Below are 21664 nucleotides of genomic sequence, written 5' to 3'. Positions count from 1 at the left end.
AGTTAGGTTGTGCAGAAGTCAGGTTGGTACACAGCTCACAGCCCTATTTGACAACTGTTAGAATTCATATTATGGCAAGAACCAATCAGCTAAGAGAAACAACAGCCCATCATGACTTTAAGAACTGAAGGTCAGGAAAATTGCTAAAATTTTGAATGTCCCCAAGTGCAGTTGCAAAAACCATTAAGTGCTACGATGAAACTGGCTCGCATAAGGACCGCCCCAGGAAAGGAAGACCAAGAGTCCCCTCTGCTGCTGAGGATAAATTCGTCCAGGTCACCAGCCTCACAAATCACAAGTTAACAGCAGCTCAGATCAGAGCCCATATAAATGCCACAGTAGCAGACACATCTCTACATCAGCTGTTCAGAGGAGACAAATCAAGCTATTATGTTCAAATAGCTGCTAAGAAACCACTACTAAGGAAAAACAACACGCAGAAGAGATTTGTTTGGGCCAAGAAACACAAGGAATGGACATTAGACCAGTGGTCTGATGAGTCCACATTTCAGATCTTTGGTTCCACCCGCCGTGTCTTTGTGCAGAAAAGGTGAACTGATGGTCTCTACATGCATGGTTCTCACTGTGAAGCATGGAGCAGGAGGTGTGATGGTGTGGGGGGGCTTTGCTAGTAACACTGTTGGGGATTTATGTGGCCTGGCCTCTACAGTCACCTGACCTTAACCCAACTGAGATGGTTTGGGATGAGATGGAGCGCAGAGTGAAGGCAAACAGGCCAACAGGTGCTCAGCATCTCTGGGAACTCCTTCAAGACTGTTGGGAAACCATTTCAAGTGACGACCTCATGAAGCTCATGGAGAGAATGCCAAGAGCGTGCAAAGCAGGAATCAAAGCAAAGGGTGGATAATTTGATGAATCTAAAATATAAAACATGTTTTTTGTTCCATCCATCCATCCATCCGCTTCCGCTTATCCTTTCCAGGGTCGCGGGGGGCGCTGGAGCCTATCCCAGCTGTCATAGGGCGAGAGGCGGGGTACACCCTGGACAGGTCGCCAGTCTGTCGCAGGGCGCATGTTTTTTGTTTACTACATAATTATGTATGTGTTCATTCATAGTTTTGATGCCTTCAGTGGGAATCAACAGTCAAAAAATAGAAAATAAAGAAAAACCTTTAAATGAGAAGCTGTGTCCAAAGTTTTGACTGATAGTGTATCTGAATATACTGAAAGTTGATGTTACAGAGGCTCTGGCGCCAGTCTTGTATTTCAGATGTGTAATATCATAGCACATGATGGTGCTAAGGAAGTAGCACTAAAAAGCTTTCTTGTAAATTTTATACATACTCAGCTGTAGTGGCTAATAGTTCATACAATGGAGATGGTGGAAAATGCACTGTGTGTGTGTGTGTGTGTGTGTGTGTGTGTGTGTGTGTGTGTGTGTGTGTGTTTGACCTAAAAGTGAAGGCTCTCAGTGAACCAACATCAGGAGTCACTGCATGTTGCACAAGCAAACAAATGTGAGGGTAACTGTGGCTCATCTTTGTTCAGAATTGCACAGGGTTTCCTGTTTGGTTTGAAAATGTACAAAGGAAAGAATTGAATATGTGGACTTACCTGAAACTCTGTGTCTAACAGTGTCTGTAGGTTTTGAATACGAGTCCTGCCTGGATCTTATCCTGTGGGAGAAGAGGACAGCTATTCTACAGGGCTATGAGTTGGATGCTTCCAACGTGGGCGGATGGACACTGGATAAGCATCACATCCTGGATGTACAGAATGGTAGGTTATACATTATATTTAGCGTTACTGAACTACACACAGCAATATGTGACAATACTGAAATCATCTCCACACTGTAAAAGAAAACAGTCCTACTAAAACTAATGTTATTCATGCAGGCTTTAGCCATGAGAGTAGGGAAAAGAGAGTTTGTTTGTTAGAATTTGGAGTCTAATTGCTAACTTTGCCCAGAATTCTTACTACTCACCAATCAGATCTGATCATTTGTAATGAAAGTAACGGTTGCTCTGGGCTGTCGGCTGTCTATGTTTTTAATTGACTGGTTTGAATATGATGCATGCAAAGTCCAAATGAGTAGACAGCAGAATTAGCCAGACAGATTTTTGTAGCTTTGTGCTGAATTTGTCTTGTTAAGATGCATGATCCCTTAAAGCAGCGCTCCCCAACCCCTGGGCCTCGGACCGGTACCGGGCCGCGAGAGTTGAGGCTCAGGTGTGAAATGTATGGTTTTCAGGGTTTTTAATCGGTTTTCAGCGTTATTTTGTTATCGTTTTTATCGTTAACTCGGTTTTCCTGGGTCTTTTCACGTGTGTTATGAATAAATCTTGTTTTTTTCGGTACCGGTACTAGTTTTATTTTGTTGTATTTATCCGCGACACCTTAAAGGCCGGTCCGTGGCGCAAAAAAGGTTGGGGACCGCTGCCTTAAAGCATATGTTTAAAAAAAATAAATTTTTAAAGGCTTTTCATCCTTATACCCTTCACACCACCCCTCTCCGACAGCTCCCTCCCTCGCTGAACTCTGTCTGTCACCCTATCCATCACATTGCTATTCACCTTCTCTCCTTGCGGTCCTCCTGGGCTTTCAACACCTCCTCACCCCATTCAGTGTATATGTGTGTGTATGAAAAAGAGTGTGTCTATTAGTAAGTGTGATTTGTGGTATCTGGCAACATGTGTTCTGCTCTCCGTGGGTGTGACTCTGTATCTGGAGGGACAGAACTGCAGTGCACAGTCTCTTTGAGACCAAACGCACTGCTTGAATAATTATTTGTCTGAGAATCCAACACTGCTCCAGTGTTTTATTCGTAGTTCAGCTGTAGGTGGCCTCTCGTGGAATGGGCAATATTTATATTATATTTGCAAGAAGCACACTTGTTTAGTGAATACTGACTTATGCCCTGCCAATGAGGAATGCTCCCATGATTCATTTTATGTCTTAGATTGAGTAAACATAAGAAAGTTATAAATGGATCACAGACTGTATGGCAGCAGACATGAGCATGTGACAGTCATTTGAACCAAAGCCATCCTCATATGAACATTAACACAATGATGGTAACAGACCTCACAGGTCCTCATACCTGCATTAAGGTTATAACTTTATTCTGGTGCCCGTCTGTGTCACAGCGGGCGCGGGCTGATAGCAAAGCTGGACTCAAACGCAGAGAACCACAACAGAGACAGCAAGTAAGTTTTACAGTGTTTAAGACAACAGAGTGTAATTTGAAGCAAAGTGTTAGTAGAGGAGAGCGTGGGTCAGTAAGGGAAAACTGGGACTTAACAGGTGCAACTGGAACGAAGCGGGTACGTCTGAGAAGAGAAGAGAACGGGGTTAGGAAGGTGGCGAGGCGAAGGACACTTGGGGAAGTGGAGTATGACTGATGTGGCTTACTTGTAGCCGGGGTGAGTTTGGCTTTGAGGGACAGGCGGTGAGAATCCAGGTGAGTAATGGCAAAGACTGGCTGACCTGAGTTCCACTGCGTCCGAGGCGGTGAGAGGTGGCTGGAGGGCAGGCAGGTGAGGTTCACAGTACTTTCCAGAATGGAGAGGTAGTCCGAGAAGAGCTGAAGCTGAACGTAAGCGGCAAGGAAGGTCCAGGTGAACTGTGGCATAGGAAAACGGAAAAAACAAGAAACAAGAGCCTGAAAACTTGGAGCCAATACCAACGTGAGGTCATTGACAAACTGGTGGTGAAGGAGAGTCTGCGTAGAGCTTAAATCCTCAACCCGATTACCCAGAATCAGCTTCTGGTGTGTGGGACTGCAGGAAAGCTGATGGCTCCGCCCAGGGGTGGAGACCAAGGAACTCAGGTGCCTGATGGAATTTTCCAGACCTCCGGATCATGACAGTCTGATCATTTAGTTAAAAACAAAGCAATATGACTTCACCTGAATTTTTGTCTTTGTGCTATTTGCAGTTAAATGATTTGCAAATCAGTGAATTCTGCCAATATTTGCAGTTTACAGTCTACATTAAACATTAAGTTACATTAACTAACATTAATGTACCATTTTCCTTGTCAACAGTGTATACATAAGATATGTTCAAAATGCATATGGTAAACAGTGGAAGATTGTATTTGTCAAAGAAAGGTGATATCATGAAAGGTGAATTCAAATGTCATCCCCTGTATGTGTGATCATATATAACAGAGTGATAATTATACTATTGTATTTAAAGAAACTAGAAACAACCTCAAACTGAGAACATGAATAAAGCATGATGTACTGGAGTTGTGTGTCTTAAGTTGATCCATCCAGATTTGTCTTATTTTTGATTAATCTGTTTTTAAGAGATTATTCATCCCTTAGCCATAGATGACTGATGGGGTGTTGTCATCACCCTGCCGGGTGGGCAGGTGGTCGCGGGGGGCGATGCAGACATCCAAGTCGAGAACGATGCAACGGAAAGCTTGATTGATACCATCTACTAAAGATATCAGATGAGTTCAAATTTCAGTGACTTCAACTTTTAGATCAAGGTTGAAGGTCAAGTTTTTCGAAAATCTTCAGAATGTGATAACTCGATAAAGAAGTCATCTATGATTTGGAACTTGATGACACAGGTGTATCTACTAGGATACACACACATACATACCTGACAAACTACCTCAGATTAGGTGAGAAGGTCCACAGAAGAAGTTTAGCATTTATTAAACAAACTCTAACCAAGACAGAAACATCACCGAAGAGTTGATGAAAGGTGGAGTAGAAGAGAGAAACTGAGAAGTTAATTTGAGCCATCTTTTATAGTGTGGAGGACAGAGGTGAAGTGCCTGCAGTGCCTTAGCCTGGATTAACACCTGGAGTAACAGCTGGCCAGGATTTCTTGACATTTGAAGGGTTGACACACGCCACCTTCTTAAAATGGCAATGGAAATTAACTTGCAACATCATAAGTCAACAGCAGAATGCAATATTAAAATACATCTCCATTTATTAAAATGGCTACCACACAACTTGGCCCATCAAACGAGTTAATACCCTCTCCCCTTACCAGAAATGTCCCCTACCCAACAACATGGGTAACCAGGTACAAACCAGGAGTTGTGGGAGTAAACATCAATGATTGGCAGGTATGGCATGGCCCGTAGCTATAAACACACCACACTGCTTTGCCAAAACTCCAGCTGCCAACAACCAAAAATTCAAATATAAGCATCACCCACAATAGCATACCAAAAGATTTTTACAAAACAAACAAAAGAAAACATCCACACTAAACAAAATGTCCAAGACACCAAAAAAGAAGCAACCAAGGTGAGGCACGCTCTAACCACTATATACATATGGTCAACAGTATCACTGTCTGAGGCCATAAGAAGATCTTTTGTAACCTTCACTAAAGCTGTTTCTGTGCTGTGATGAGCTCTGAAACCTGACTGAAACTCTTCAAATAAGCCATTCCTCTGCAGATGATCTGTTAGCTGTTTGACAACTACTCTTTCAAGGATGTTTGATATGAAAGGAAGGTTGGAGATTGGCCTATAATTAGCTAAGACAGCTGGGTCTAGAGATGGCTTTTTAAGTGAGGTTTTTTATAGTGTCTTAGTTCTTGTCCTAAAGGAATGGTTTAAATATTTTTTTACTAATAAAGTAGTATAAATGTAACTGTAATAGTAATTCAAGGGCAGAAAAGTTAAGCTGTGCATTGCAGACAAGCAGCACAATTGGTATGTTTTGATACCACTTATATACTGATCTGGGTTAATATAGGAAGACTAGTGGTCTCCTGAGTTCAACATTTATAAATCTTTTTCTCAGGACAGCACAAGTCACTGTTTTTCCTAAATTTTGAGCATTTTTTATTCTCTAAAGAAGTCACGTTTCGCTTAGAGAAGTGTCAAACTGCACAGGAATTAGTTTGCGGGTAGGTATTCCTATTAGAAAGACTTAATTTCAGTTTTTGGATCCCATTCTAACTTATCATTTGGGGTTTTAGTTGGGTTTTCATAAAGGAATGGGGTTTTTGTGTTTGTTTGTTTGTTTGTTTTTTGTAGTGTTTGTAGTTTTTGCTGCTAAGAGTGACACAACGTGTCATGGTCCGGAGTCTAGTGATTTGTGATTATGAATATTGATCGATTTAGTTTGTTTCTGGTTATTTGTTAATGATTTCTAGTGTTTAGATGTTACTGTGCCTCTCTTGTGTTACCTGTTGTTTTCCTTGTCTCTCCATTCATGTATTTCCTGTTTTATTTTGACAGTCTGTGTCCTGTGTCAGTGTGTTCTGTTTGTCTTCCTCACGGTCTCGGCGAGTCTAATTACTCACAGCTGTGTTCTTTGCCTGTTTGCCTCGTTACCCTCGGTGTGTGTGTATATAGTGTGTGTTTCCTTCTGTTCCTCATCGGTTCGCCTGTGTTTCATCGCCTACGTTTCTTCTGTGTTCTTTTGTTTAGCTTAAAGTTTCGGTTTTGTTAGCGTTTTCAGCTCCTGACTAACACAGAGCAGTGCTGATTTTCTAACACTGGAATATTTCTAACATTTTGAGTTATTTTCCAGTGTTCAGAAAATCAGCACTGCTCTGTGTTAGTCATTGTAAATCTTGAAAACTGACTAGGTTACTTTTAAAAATACAACACTGTCAAAAGTGTTCATTTAACACTCAACAGTGTGGACACATATAAACACTCTGTAGTGTTAATTTAACACTGGAGATTTTGCTGTGCAGTTATTAGGTTTTGGGGGCCAATTACTTTCCCACATAGGGCTAGGTAGGTAAATTTAAAAACCATTTAAAAACTGTGTTTTGTATTTTCTCTGGTTCTCTTTGTCTTCTGTTAAAATTTGACAAGCGTGACAGATTTGCCAAACCAGACACTGTGTGTACGCTCCAGATCCATCAAATGTAGCAAGTCTTTTTTTTTTAAATCTCTGGTTTGCTTTGCATCCAAGCATAAAATAAGAAAGAAAGATAAGATGAACTGGGTTCCAAGAAAGTGGCAGTTTTAATAATTCAGTTCACCACAGGAGGCGTCTTTGATGTCTTACTTTGAAGAACAAGTGCATCTCTCCTCTGTTGATCTTTTCATCTTTCCTCATCAACCTCCTCACAAGCCAGCCGACCTACCCCTTATCGTTCTTACCCTGCTTTCTCTCCTCTGTCATCCCTCATTGTTTCTACCAACCTAAAATATTACACCTCAGTTTAAACAATGTTCTCCCTTAAAATTGTGTGCCTCAGGCGCTGGCTACCAAAGTTCAGACATGACTGGGTCGATTTATAGTAGTTTTAGTTTAACTTTATTTGGACAGTACTGTAAAAATGGTACATGAAATTAACAGGTGACTGAAGGTCTAATTTTATATGAAAAAAGTCTGATAGATGAACCAGGCTGAAGCAGTTTTTCATAAAGAGATTTTCTTCCATGCAGAGTGAAAATTGCAGCATCTCTGTATTTACACACAGACACTTTCCTTCAATGCTTTATCCATCTCGTTTCCAGGTATACTGTACAAAGGCAACGGTGAGAATGTCTTCATTTCCCAGCAGCCACCTGTCATCAACAGCATCATGGGTAAGTATAGAATAAAAGCTTCCCAGTTTGGTTGAGCATGCACACACATAATCAGTGCTGGTCACTGCATGCTGATTGCATATTTCCTGTGGCCTGTACTTTAATTGTTTTCTGTTACATACATTTGTAGTCAGAAGTTTACGTAACTCATCAGAAAGAAATACACTGAAACAAGGAGCTGAATCCAGAGTATAACCATAAACAGAAGATAACCAAACTAGAACAGAAATTAAACCAGTTCTCAAAAAGGGAACAAAACTCAAATTCTGCAAAAACTACAACAAACTAAACTTCAAATAAAAACTTGAAATAGCAGAAAGAAAGTCCACCATGAAAAGTGTCAGAAACCTTTGATCTCAGTAAAAACATAGTTGCTACCTTCCAGTAACATTGAATACAATAACGCGTTTTTGTAAACTAGTTGCTGTGATTGATGCATTGGTTCAACGAGCCACATGGTGGCAGCATGGTGATGCACTGGTTACCATCTCCTCACAGTAAAAAGGGTTCCTGTTTCATATCCCATCTGTGGCCATCAGTATGGGTTTCCTCCTCATACTCCGACTTTCACCGGAATTAAAAATCAATGACATTCCAAAGACATGGATGTTGGGATTAACTGATGATTCTAAACTGGTCATGGATGTGGGGCAGGAGTGCTTAAAGAGTGTAGAATGAAGCATTGTTTGACTGTAAGGTTAAAAATGGGTTGTAGTGTAAAAAGTGTTTTAATAGTCAGTAAGACTAGAAAAGTGTTGTATAGTTGCCATTCTATTCCATTTCACAGACAACTACACAGTGCAGGAATCACACACATGTACTGCAGATTGGTTTTCATCGTTGTTTTATTTTAATTATAAAAAGCTGTTCTCTTGGAAATTAGTGAATCCACCCCAACTCGATTTTAACCAGCTACTGGTTCATGTATGGAAAAATGAATTTTAACTTCCTCTTCTAGGAAACGGTCGTCGCCGCAGCATCTCGTGCCCCAGCTGTAACGGGCAGGCAGAGGGCAACAAGCTGTTGGCACCCTTGGCTCTGGCATGTGGAGCAGACGGCAGCATTTTTGTTGGCGACTTCAACTACATCAGAAGGATTTTTCCCTCTGGGAATGTTACCAGTGTCATGGAGCTAAGGTAAGGAGGGGAGGTCCACTGCTGCTGTTGGAATTGAAACCTAATCCAGAGAATACATTTCCTGGTTTCACAGAGATAAAGGCTGTGTCCAAATTCAGAGGCTGCATCCTTCGGAGGCCGTGTTTGTAGGCTGTCCAAATTCGAAGGCTGCTCCAAATGCGGCCCACAAGTGCGTCCTCCTTTTCCTCAGATTTTAAGGATGGTGTATCCTTCGTGGCCCACCCTATCTCAGGATTCACTGCGAATCAAAGGTTAAAGAAATTTTTGGGAGAAAACAGTCGAAGCGAAGCGGTCCAGAAATAAACTTTTAAAAGTAAGTACTGGGTTTTTATCTCACTGAAATATGCAGCAGAACAAATGTTAGCATAATGAAAAGTCTTCAAATGTTAAATTCAGCTAACCTTCGTTAGTTCTTAACGAAGTTCCTAAGTTACATGGCATTAGTGAGCTCAGGTCATACAAGCTCTGGCTAGTTAGTTTAGTTTTCTTACTGAAGCTGGGTCTGCGGTGCCCAACGTAGTTAAAGGTTTTAGGATAAACCGAGCAGATGGTTTACTCTTTAAGCCAAGTGTGTTTACAGGGACCAAACATGTGGCCCGTGAACTGTAGTGAGGACACAGACTCAACCACGCTGTGGTTTAGAGTTAGAAGAGATCTCAGCCTATATCGAGACACTAATAATGACACAGACAGTAGATGGAGAAGTCCTCCGCCATGTTTTTCTCATGCTTATATCAAACAACCTGAGCACGTCACCCTTGTTATAAAGACCAACACTCTGCAGGATCGTAAGTCCTGTTGCCATTTTCTCTTAGTTTTTTATCTCTCTGATTTAAATACATAAACTATGTCCATGTGATTCTATTAGAAAATTGCATTTTCATCTGAACGTTAACAGATATTTGATAAAGTTTTTTGCTTTACTTGTTAACTGCCATGGTTGATTTCCTTCTGCAAGTCTCCAGAGTCAGGAGAGACTGAGAAGGTGAGAGGAGACGGGACGAGGCTCTCCACCCCTGACGATACACCAGGAGCAGTGTGTGAGGAAGAGGAGGAGAAAAGGGAGCCAGCAGCAGCTGAGAGATGCAGAGGAGAACAGGGGGAGAACAGACAGACGTTCTCTGTAGCTGAGGGACTGGTGGAAATATTTAAACAGTTTCTAGATATTTGCTTCCTGCATTTGCAGAAGTATCTCCAACACAAACTGTAACAGCTGCATACAGGGAACCACTCACTGATGTTTATCCTGCAGGACAGGATCTGACAGGGAAAAAAGGAACAATAAAGGTCCCATGGACACCTTTGATAACAATTTGTTTTATCCAGAACATATTTAGTTAAAGTATTGTTTTTATCACAGTGGAATTGTGCTGGTTTCACTGGGAAATGTATGCAGCTCATTTAAATAAATAGTTCAAAGAGCTGTGAAAAGTTGTCCATTCATAAAGTGTGTCAGTATTTTATAAGGATGTCATGTTTCTGTGTCATCTCTCTCCTGTTAGAGCCTCTTACACAAACATCAGCCTGTTTAATGCTCTCATATCTTCAACATCTTAAAATACACAGTTTTCTCATCAATAAAAGAATATTTACTGCATCAGTTTGTCTTCCATTTTTTTCTGAAACACGCAAGGATCAAATCTTTTAGTTTGTTTTTGGCATATTACCCTTAAATATAACTAAAGCTTTCAGGCAGTGGTCACTGTATATTAATATTTGTATGTTAGACAGTCACACAGGTATAAATGATATGAAATAGAAATGCATACCTTGAATTTGAAATGAAATGCTAAAGATGGTGAGTTAAATACCACCACTGACCTTTGCTTCTTTTTTCTTCTTTTTTTTAAATGCACAAGCTGTATATATAATAAAATATAATGTAAATCCTGTTACATTTGCACCATCGAACTACAGTAGCAAACTAGTTTACTAGCTAAAGTTAGCATTGTTGGCTCAGCGCATGGTTGTAATGTTCTCCCAGATACATCACACACAGATGAAACAACAACTTTCTCAGATAAAAGTCAAACATATGACATAAATATTTTCTGTATTTCTATCGAACATGCCGTCCACCACAGCTGTAGCTGCTTATGTCGCGGTTACTAGGCAGACTGTCCAATTTAACAGCCTTGCACTTCTGGTCTTCGTGGCCTTCAAAGGATGTAGCCCCTTAGTTTGGACACAGTCCAAGGTCTTACCCACGGAACTGACAGTCCTTTTTCAAGGACCGACCATTTCATCCAGCTTTCCCTGGGTAACTGTAAATGCATTCATGAGCTGATGTAAAATAAAACAGTACCCAGTGATTTGTCAAAATGACCTGATTTAAGAGTACTTAAAGTAGAAATGTAATACTACATTTAATGCTAATTGCAATGCTAACACAATGTAATGTAATGCTAATTTACACCATGGAGCCCTACTTTCAAAGAGGTTTAACACTGTCTGGATTTAAGAAACAAGTGTTTAAAGTCAAAGTTTTAGAACATGTTGAGTGCCACGATGTCACTGGGTTGGTTGGTTTCTGCTAATAGAATTCCACTTGCTAACTTTAATGTTAGCTAACTAATGAAGAACTAACAACATAGTGGAAAACAGCCATGTTTTAGACTAACATCTCTTTCATACTGATATCCAAAAGACATATTTCCCATTCTAACTGTTGCTTACGCTGTAGTATTTTTCCCCTAGAGATTTAATTGTAATATCAGTCGAGCACCAATCTGGTAACTAACTTGTTTCTCTTTGCTTTCTTGGGTTTTCTTGCCTTTTTTCAAAGAAACAAAGATTTCAGGCATAGGTAAGTGTGACTAATCCTTCTTCAACCTGTAACTTCTTTTCATTCCACCATCATTTTTTGCACCAGATTTTACTTTGTTTTTGGCTCTGCTGCTTGTTTTTGTTCTCATTTCAATCACAGTTACATTTTACTCACCAAATAAAGTATTCTGGGAACTGAATGATTAAATGATTACAACAATGATCGCTCTCATCAGAGAGAATAGAGAATGAAAATTTGGGAGAGAAGAAGTCCAGGCACTACCACCAAAATAAGACGCAATCATCTTGTTTTTTTTCATCCTGCTTGGTTAATAAACTTTCTAATTTTAAAAAGTGTAAACATGAAATCAAGTCTATTCTTCTCCAATCTGCTGAACAGCACACAATCCTCACAATAGTGGCAGCCCCTAGGAGGGGTTGCAAGGAGAGCATTTGCGAGGGGGTGGGGTACAGACGGTGTGGTTATCCATCATATCTGTCTCTGCTTTGTTTCTTTAGCCCTTCACTTCTCAGGGGCATCTTCACCTTCCTCTTTGAATTCATCCAAGGTGTAAAGCTACATGTGCAAATACAGAAATACTTTAAGCTGACTTCATATTACCTTTAACAATAAATGTTACCATGTAGTTCATAGTAACATTAATTTTTCTTTGTACCACATTTCTTGCTCTTTTTCCCTTATCTGCATGATACTAATTATTCATGTAAGATCATATTTAGTTAATTACACTTTGGATTTTGATTGAATGAATGCATTGCCTGTTTTGGTCTTCACAATGGCAAAAACAATAATGATACATTTGTATTGTTAATTTGCATAATTCAATTCAATTCAATTTTATTTATATAGCGCCAAATCACAACAAAAGTCACCTCAAGGCGCTTCATAGGTACAGAGAAAAACCCAACAATCATATGACCCCCTATGAGCAAGCACTTTGGCGACAGTGGGAAGGAAAAACTCCCTTTTAACAGGAAGAAACCTCCAGCAGAACCAGGCTCAGGGAGGGGCGGGGCCATCTGCTGCGACCGGTTGGGGTGAGAGAAGGAAAACAGGATAAAGACATGCTGTGGAAGAGAGACAGAGATTAATAACAAGTATGATTCATTGCAGAGAGGTCTATTAACACATAGTGAGTTAGAAAGGTGACTGGAAAGGAAAAACTCAATGCATCATGGGAATCCCCGGCAGCCTACGTCTATTGCAGCATAACTAAGGGAGGATTCAGGGTCACCTGGTCCAGCCCTAACTATATGCTTTAGCAAAAAGGAAAGTTTGAAGCCTAATCTTGAAAGTAGAGATAGTGTCTGTCTCCCGAATCCAAACTGGAAGCTGGTTCCACAGAAGAGGGGCCTGAAAACTGAAGGCTCTCCCTCCCATTCTACTTTTAAATACTCTAGGAACAACAAGTAGGCCTGCAGAGTGAGAGCGAAGTGCTCTAATAGGGTGATATGGTACTACAAGGTCATTAAGATAAGATGGGGCCTGATTATTTAAGACCTTGTATGTGAGGAGCAGGATTTTGAATTCAATTCTGGATTTAACAGGAAGCCAATGAAGGGAAGCCAAAACAGGAGAAATCTGCTCTCTCTTTCTAGTCCCTGTCAGGACTCTTGCTGCAGCATTTTGGATTAGCTGAAGGCTTTTCAGCGAGTTTTTAGGACATCCTGATAATAAAGAATTACAGTAGTCCAGCCTGGAAGTAATAAATGCATGAACTAGTTTTTCAGCATCACTCTGAGACAGGATATTTCTAATTTTAGAGATGTTGCACAAATGGAAGAAAGCAGTCTTACATATTTGTTTAATATGTGCATTGAAGGACATGTCCTGGTCAAAAATGACTCCAAGGTTCCTCACAGCATTACTGGAGGCCAAGGTAATGCCATCCAGAGTAAGAATCTGCTTAGATACCATATTTCTAAGATTTTCAGGGCCGAGTACAATAACCTCAGTTTTATCTGAATTAAGAAGCAGAAAGTTAGCGGCCATCCAGGTCTTTATGTCTTTAAGACATTCCTGCAGTTTAACTAATTGGTGTGTGTTACCTGGCTTCATGGATAGATAGAGTTGGGTGTCATCAACATAGCAGTGAAAATTTATGCTATGTCTTCTAATGATGCTGCCTAGGGGAAGCATGTATAATGTAAATAGAATTGGTCCTAGCACTGAACCCTGTGGAACTCCATAATTGACCTTAGTGTGTGAAGAGGACTCTCCATTTACATGTACAAATTGGAGTCTATTAGATAGATATGATACAAACCACTGCAGTGCAGTACCTTTAGCAGTAAGGTTGGAGCGCAGTAAGGTTGGAGATTGGCCTATAATTAGCTAAGACAGCTGGGTCTAGAGATGCTTTTTAAGTAAAGGTTTAACTACGGCCAGCTTGAAGGCCTGTGGTACATAGCCGATTATTAGAGATAGGTTGATCATATTTAAGATCGAAGAATTAATTAATGGCAGGACTTCTTTGAGCAGTTTTGTAGGAATGGGGTCTAAAAGACACGTTGATGGTTTGGAGGAAGTAATTATTGAAGTTAACTCAGAAAGATCAATTGGAGAAAAAGAGTCTAACTTAACATCGATGGTACTAAGAGTAGCTGTAGATAATATTACATCTGTGGGATGATTATTGGTAATTTTTTCTCTAATGATAAGAATTTTATTTGTGAAGAAGTTCATGAAGTCATTACTAGTTAACATTAAAGGGATTGTTGGCTCAGTAGAGCTCTGACTGTTTGTCAGCCTGGCTACAGTGCTGAAGAGAAACCTGGGGTTGTTCTTATTTTCTTCAATCAGTGATGAATAGTAAGATGTTCTGGCTTTGCGGGGGGCTTTCTTCTCCAGGCTAACTCCAGGCTAAATGATGATCCTCTAAATTTGTGACACGCCATTTCCTCTCCAGCTTACGAGTTATCTGCTTTAGGCTACGTGTTTGAGAATTATACCACGGAGTCAGGTACTTCTGATTTGAGACCTTAGTTTTCACAGGAGCTACAGTATCCAGAGTCGTACGTAGTGAGGAGGTAAAATTATTAACAAGATAATCGACCTCTGTTGGAGTAGCGTTCAGATAGCTGCTCTGCTCTATGTTGGTACAGGGCATTGAAGATGATAACAGTGGGTGGATTATATTCTTAAACTTAGTTACAGCGCTTTCAGAAAGACATCTGCTGTGTAATCAATTATTGTAAATGTAAATGTTATCAGGAAATGATCAGACAGCAGAGGGTTTTCAGGAAACACTGTTAAATGTTCAGTTTCTATGCCATATGTTAAAACAAGATCTAGAGTGTGATTAAAGTGGTGGGTGGGTTCTTTTACATTTTGACAGAAGCCAATTGAGTCTAATAACAGACTAAATGCCATGTTGAGGCTGTCATTTTTAGCATCTACATGGATGTTAAAATCACCCACAATAATTATTTTATCTGAGCTGAGCACTAAATCAGATAAAAAGTCTGAGAAATCAGAGAGAAACTCTGTGTAAGGCCCAGGTGGACGATAGATGATAACAAGTAAGACTGGTTTCTGAGTTTTACAGCTGGGGTGGACGAGGCTAAGCATCAGGCTTTCAAATGAATTAAAAGTCTGTGTTGGTCTTTCGTTAATTAATAGGCTGGTGTGAAAAATTGCTGCCACACCGCCCCTCGGCCTGTGCTTCGAGGTTTCTGGTAGTTAGAATGACTCGGGGGTGTTGATTCATTTAAACTAACATACTCATCCTGCTGCAACCAGGTTTCTGTAAGGCAGAGTAAATCGATTTGTTGATCAATTATTAAGTCATGTACTAACAGAGACTTGGAGGAGAGAGACCTAATATTTAATAATCCACATTTCATTGTTTTACTCTTTGGTTCAGATGTGGATACTGTATTGTTCTTTCTTTGGGATTTCTTATGTTTAAGTTGTTTATTGCTGGTTTTTAGTTTGCATGTGCAAATCAACGTAGTATTTGCCTCAAAGGCGCGAGGCATGTGTGAGTGTGTAAGCCATGCGCCTCTGGTGGACACACTGGGATAGGAGACTTTGCTCACTCAATATCTCCCCCCTAGTGGTAAAGAGTTGCATTACAGTTTGGAACTTTGTTTAGAAAAAAGAAACTATTACACAATACTAAATCATGACATTTATAAATAAATTATAATTACAATGGAATATTTTACATTGCTTTAAGTTAAAAATATCTATATATTTTTTTGCATTGATTGGCTAGACAGAGACACTGTGTTGCAACGTGATTAAAGACAAATTAGCATTAGTCTGTTTAGAAGAGGGAAGGAATACTATGAGGATCCGATGATTATAGAATATGAGAGAGAGGAGGACAGAGGATTAGTGAGGAGGAAGTGAGGGCAGCTATGAAGGGGAGTGAGAGTGGAGAGGCGGTTGGTCCAGGTGACATACCTGTGGAGGTATGGAGAGGTCTAGGAGAGAGACTAGAAAACTTTTTAACAAGACTGCTAACACAATCATGAAGACTGAGAGGATGTCTGAGCAATGCACAAGAGAAGAAGGCAGAGCATGCAGGGTGGATTGGGTGGAGACGAGAGCAGCAAGAGTGAAAGGGAAAGTTTACAAGATGGTAGGGAGAGCTGCTGTGATGCAGGCTTTGCAATAGCGAGCAATTTTAAAATCTACCAACCAAGATCTAAAGAATAAACCAAGAATTACAATTATTATTACAGGACTCAGGACCCTTTCCCAGGGTCAATCCTGTCAATGCTAACATCTGTTTTTTGCAGTGAGAAGTCAGCTCAAATGTACTTCTCCAGCATCCTTAACATGTCAATACCCACAACAGCTGCTCTGACCTGTTCTTGAAGATATTTTTTTCCCTCCTCTTTCAAAATGTATTACAGCCCCCCCCCCCCCCCCCCCCCCCCGAAAAAAAAAAAGAAACTGGATGATCTCAGTAAGGTAACCATCCGCTTCTCCACCAAACACAAAGCGACTTTTAACTTTTAGGTCAGAAGCAAATTAATAGCATTACAAGCTAAACAATGAATAACAATGCAATTAAATCTCTCCCTAAACAAACCACAGCCTACTTAGCTTCTGGAGAGCAGCACACTTGAAGCATCTTTGAAGGCAAAGCTTCACTGGTCTAAGGCCTGAAAAGTCTCCACCTGTATTACTTCTGAAGTAACAAAGGCAAAATAAAAAAATTGCATCTGAAGGAAACTGAGCTACATGTGCTATGTGGAGAGAGTTTACCAAATACACCAAAGCTAAGCAATAAGCAGCCATGCAGCAACACACATCTATCAGAACCATTAACACAGCTGTTTCAGTGTCTTCCAAATCGTTAAGTCCCCATTATGAGGTCTAGAGGAGGGTGTGGGAGCAATAAATAGAGCTGAATGAGAGCTTAATGGGCTTTTTTTTACAAGTCTTAACACAAGGAAATGGCAATGTCACTGAATTAATAAGAGAAAAAAGGAGAAAAGTCACAACACCAACTAACCTCGCCTCTGTCAGTGCGCCCCAGGGTGGCTGTGGCTACAATGTAGCTGCCATCACCAGTGTGTGAATGTGTGTGTGAATGGGTGGATGACTGGATGTGTAAAGCGCTTTGGGGTCCTTAGGGACTAGTAAAGCGCTATACAAATACAGGCCATTTATCTGGGGGTGGGGGGGCAAGTTTGTGGCCCACACTGCTCCCAAAATCAGGCTATTTGTGAAAACACATGACTTAAACATTGAAATGATTTGTCTGTTTTTTTTCTTTTTTCTGCTTTTTTCTATTTTTTTTTTATTACAGGTGTATCAGTTCACAGCCTATTGCACTTTTCACTTGTCCTCTATCCTTTTATTATTTTCTGTCTCCTATTTTCTTTTTCCCTGCCTGTCAGCTTTGACAGTATCATATTACACACTGTACTGTGAGTGTTAATACAAATAATAATGATGGAAACTGACATTTCAGAAAGGAAAACATGAGTAAGAGGAGTCTGTAGAGAGCAATAGTTCCTGGTAGCACATGGGGTGATAAAGCTAAGGAAGAGAAACTGATGTTAGATCATCAGGATGTGTTCAATTAGCATAAAGAGTCGGTCAGACAGATTGAATCTGACTTCATTTTAGATTCTGACAGACAGACCAGGTCAGGTGATTCATGACTTTCATTAGCAGCTTTGCCCTCCCTGAAACCAAAGATGAAGTCATTTGTGTTGCCTTTAATCTTTAGAACATTTCAGTTTTATTCCAGTTTTTCTACATAAAGATTAAATGTCAGCACCTGTAAAATCATTTAGCATTCCAGGAGCTTGGTGATGCCCTGATCCAGATCTGGGAGGAGATAACCCAGGACATAATCCAACTTCTCATTAGGAGCACACCCTGACATTGTCAGGCATGCATACAAGCGCATTGGGGCGATACATACGATTATGAGTTGCTGCATAGTTTTTCCACTTTCAGGGTTTCTTTCAATGGAGCCCTCTGTAGGTTCATTTCCATCAAATCTGCGTCTTTTCATTCCTACACATTACTCATTCCCCAGTCCAGATCAGTATAGACATGCAGTATATTTCTGTTTTGGTTTTTTCCTGTTGTTTAAGGTCTTCTTTTTTTCTTTTGAGCAGGTTAGTTCTCTCCAGACAGACATTTCATGTTCTCTCCACATAAACACACTTTCTCACATACATACATCACACCTGCACTTAAATCTCAGAGGCTGCACATACATATAAGTGCACGGCATCACACTAGTTACAACATAGCTACACCAACCCAAACACTAATAACTCCTGCAGAAAGTCTCCTTCATTTCCATGTTGTCCTCACATTGGAGCACAAGCACTTAACTGAACTCATGCTGCGAATTCTACTGGAAAGTTAAAGTTAACCATTTGGTTAAACTGTCTGGCACTTCATAGAAGCCTTTTGGATTTCACCTTTTCTCCTTGTTTTTTATATCTATTAGGTTATTTATTTACTTCCTGTATGAAGCTGTTTGTTACACTACTCATTACATATATTTTTGCCTTACTGCACAGGCTGGCCTGAAGTGCATTATTATATATTAACCACTAAACAGTACAAACCTGAGGCTAAAGCCTGACAGACTGATTAGTGATTCTTTAACCAGCTTTTTGTTAGCATGCTGTCTTGCAGTTACTCAGTGTCAGTGTCATTTCAGCAGCAGTGGACAGCTTTTTCCTGCTTTTCTGTAACTTTTCCTCTTGTGCAATGAAATAAAAATTCAGATTTTCACTCCTCAGAAGTTGTAGACTTGCACAGTTTGATTTTTATCTGTCCACCCATTTGCAGATTTACCTTGTGAAAGGAAACAACAGTTGGATTAGTTTGATTACTAAATGTGTTATAGCTGATAACTTATCAGGGATGTTATACAGATGTCTAACATTCTAATGAGTTTTCTTCTGTCTTTCTTATTTGTTCCCCTTCACTGCGCTCCACAGCAACAACCCTGCTCATCGGTACTACTTAGCCACTGACCCAGTAACAGGGCAGCTGTATGTGTCCGACACTAATTCACGACGGATTTACCGCCCTAAAATGCTCAGCGGTGCCCGTGACCTCATCAGTAAGCATCAGCATTGTTCTGCCAAAATCTGAAAGCACTTATTTTTACTTCCTGCTATGAATGTAGTTATAAGACAGTGTTGTCATACATGTCTCCAGTGAATCTGCAGTTTTTTACCTTTCTCTGGTTAATACTTTGTGTGTGTGTGTGTGTGTGTGTGTGTGTGTGTGTCTACAGGTAATGGAGAAGTAGTGGCTGGTACAGGTGAGCAGTGTCCTCCATTTGATGAAGCGCGTTGTGGAGATGGAAGAAAAGCTACAGAGGCCCAACTACTGGGACCAAAAGGTGCATACACAGAATCTTTCTCTCTCCCGCTAACACACACACACACACACACACACACACACACACACACACACACACACAGGTGTTTATTATTTAAGTCAGTTACACAGGCATAGCCATACTAGATTTATTATATTTCAGATGTCCTCTTGTCCTTCGTCCACTGGAACTGCAGAGCCATACCAAACAGTTATAAGTCCTGACAGTGGGCAGATGATACACAGTGTGGGAGGTGTAATGCAAGAAGTAGATGAAATATTTATTGGTTGCAGCCAGCAGCAGAATTATTAGCTGTCATAGCATCAGTCCATGTTGTTATAGTACTAAATCCCCACACCTAGGATCTGTCCAGGTATGCAAGTTAAATTCTTTCATCAAGCTCAGGAAGTCACACTGACATCAATGCAAACTTGTTCAGAACCATTAACATCTTCAACACTGTAAGCGTCAACGTATTTGAATATTGGATGCAACTGCCAGTTTCCCACTACTTTCAAATAATCCCAGAGTTGAATGTTGCATTATGAACATGAAGTCATAGCAAACTTTATTTATTTATTTATTAGGAACGCCATACTAAGACTAAGGGTTTCTTTTGCTCCAACAAAAGCCTCAGTTCAAGTGCAACAGAGTCTACATAATGTTACATTTTGACTGAAACACATCTCTGCACAGGAAATGCTGCAAATGTCCAGTTGTACCACATTATAAAGGTGCTGTTATGTATTTAAATCTGGTAACCCGGGAGGAAGTCATAACTTTGTTTCTAAATCACTTTGAGATTTTGGATTTTGACTGTGAGATGATGCAGTATCACTCTGTGACATTTTTCTTGCTTATAGTAATCTCTGCAGGCTTTACTTAAGTGCACCTAACTCTTACTCCATTCATGTTTCTACTGTATTGTATGTTTTTGTATTTTTTCATTGAAACTGCGTATGCTGCATCTCCACTCAAAATATTTACTTCTCTCATTTTGTTTTTTGCATTATGCATTGAAGGAGTTCCATTAATAATTTACTATCATAAAATCGTGTGTGTGTGTGTGTGTGTGTGTGTGTGTGTGTGTGTGTGTGTGTGTGTGTGTTTCTCTACTCACAGGAATTGCAGTTGATAAAAATGGACTCATCTACTTTGTGGATGGAACTATGATTAGGAAAGTGGATCGTAACGGAATCATCTCCACCGTGTTGGGCAGCAATGATCTGACCTCTGCACGACCTTTGACCTGTGACACCAGCATGCACATAAGACAGGTAACCTTTAACCATTAAAATCTCTTTGCTTATCAGAAAATATCAGACTGTGAAAATATCACATGACGTGATGTGTGTGTGTGAGTGTGTGTGTGTGTGTGTGTGTGTGTGTGTGTGTGTGTGTGTGTGTGTTAGAATGAATGGGAAGTGAAGTGTCACCTTTTCTTCTCTGTCCTCTTTTCTTCCAGGTGCGGTTAGAGTGGCCCACAGATCTAGCCATCAATCCCATGGATAACTCTATCTATGTGCTGGACAACAATGTTGTGCTGCAGATCACTGAAAATAGACAGGTATCATGTATACCTTTGCTGAATGTATATTTTATCCATCCATCCATCCATTTTCTTCCACTTATCCAGGACCAGGTTGCAGGGGCAGCAGCCTAAGCAGAGGCCCACCTCCCTCTGCCCAGCCACCTCCTCCAGCATATCAGGGGGTACACCCAAGGCATTCCCAGGCCAGCTGAGAGATATAATCTCTCTGGCGTGTCCTGGGTCTAACCTGCGGGCCTCCTCCTCATGGGACATGCCACCCAGGAGGTGCCCAGGAAGCATCCTTATCAGAGCCCCAAACTGGCTCCTTTAGATATGGAGGAGTATTGGCTCCAATCTAAGCCCTCTCGAATGACTGACACCCTGACCCTATGTCATAGAGAGAGGACACCCACCCATTCTGACGTAACGAAAGTAGAAGCCTTCCGAGTCCAACACTCACTGGAAACAAGTCCAACTTATTAACGACAACTACGGTTGTACGGGGACCAAATGGCCTGTAACAATGGGCGTGTAATAATAAAAATTTTTACACGTGTAATGATTACTTGTGTAATAGTTACTTTTTTTGATTAACAACCTCAACATTGATCACAACAAGGGGGAAAATACCTCCAACATGCACAAACATTTGACAACACAGCATGCAATTAATTTGCATGAAAGTACTGAATGTGTCCAGGACCGCATACCTGATGATATCATTACAAAACTCATCATCATCCTGCAGCCTAGTGTTTTCTGCACTGATGGACATCCTCATATTCAAAAATGGTGTCTGTTATTGAGAAATTGTGATGAGCACAGAAGTCCAATAACAGAAAACCACACAGGTTCAGATTAGGCAGGCCGTTCATGCTAATTTCCTTTTTCCA

At 40.5% G+C, this 21664-nt stretch overlaps 1 protein-coding gene and 1 long non-coding RNA gene across 13 annotated transcripts in view; both read left to right on the top strand.

Annotated features, from left to right (window-relative positions):
* The window catches only part of tenm3 (teneurin transmembrane protein 3), an 869227-nt gene that overhangs the window by 801809 nt on the left and 45754 nt on the right, over positions 1–21664 (top strand). For 9 of the 12 annotated variants that reach the window (XM_025908309.1, XM_025908317.1, XM_025908314.1 and 6 more), the window contains 8 exons: positions 1597–1740; positions 7426–7497; positions 8456–8633; positions 11419–11439; positions 18852–18976; positions 19154–19261; positions 20363–20517; positions 20706–20807. In XM_025908309.1, coding sequence (XP_025764094.1) covers positions 1597–1740; positions 7426–7497; positions 8456–8633; positions 11419–11439; positions 18852–18976; positions 19154–19261; positions 20363–20517; positions 20706–20807 — 905 coding nt within the window. The remainder of the gene's footprint in view (positions 1–1596; positions 1741–7425; positions 7498–8455; positions 8634–11418; positions 11440–18851; positions 18977–19153; positions 19262–20362; positions 20518–20705; positions 20808–21664) is intronic. The other 3 variants (XM_025908318.1, XM_025908313.1, XM_025908311.1) reach the window with 1 other exon arrangement.
* On the top strand, positions 8647–10230 carry LOC112847191 (uncharacterized). Its single transcript, XR_003220598.1, has 2 exons — positions 8647–8946; positions 9592–10230. It is a non-coding gene; the product is annotated as an uncharacterized LOC112847191 (long non-coding RNA).

The sequence above is a fragment of the Oreochromis niloticus genome, linkage group LG6 (genome assembly GCF_001858045.2).
Source record: "Oreochromis niloticus isolate F11D_XX linkage group LG6, O_niloticus_UMD_NMBU, whole genome shotgun sequence".
Classification (NCBI taxonomy): Eukaryota; Metazoa; Chordata; class Actinopteri; order Cichliformes; family Cichlidae; genus Oreochromis; species Oreochromis niloticus.
Note: the sequence above shows the minus strand (reverse complement) of the source record. Positions and strands in the feature narration are given on the sequence as shown.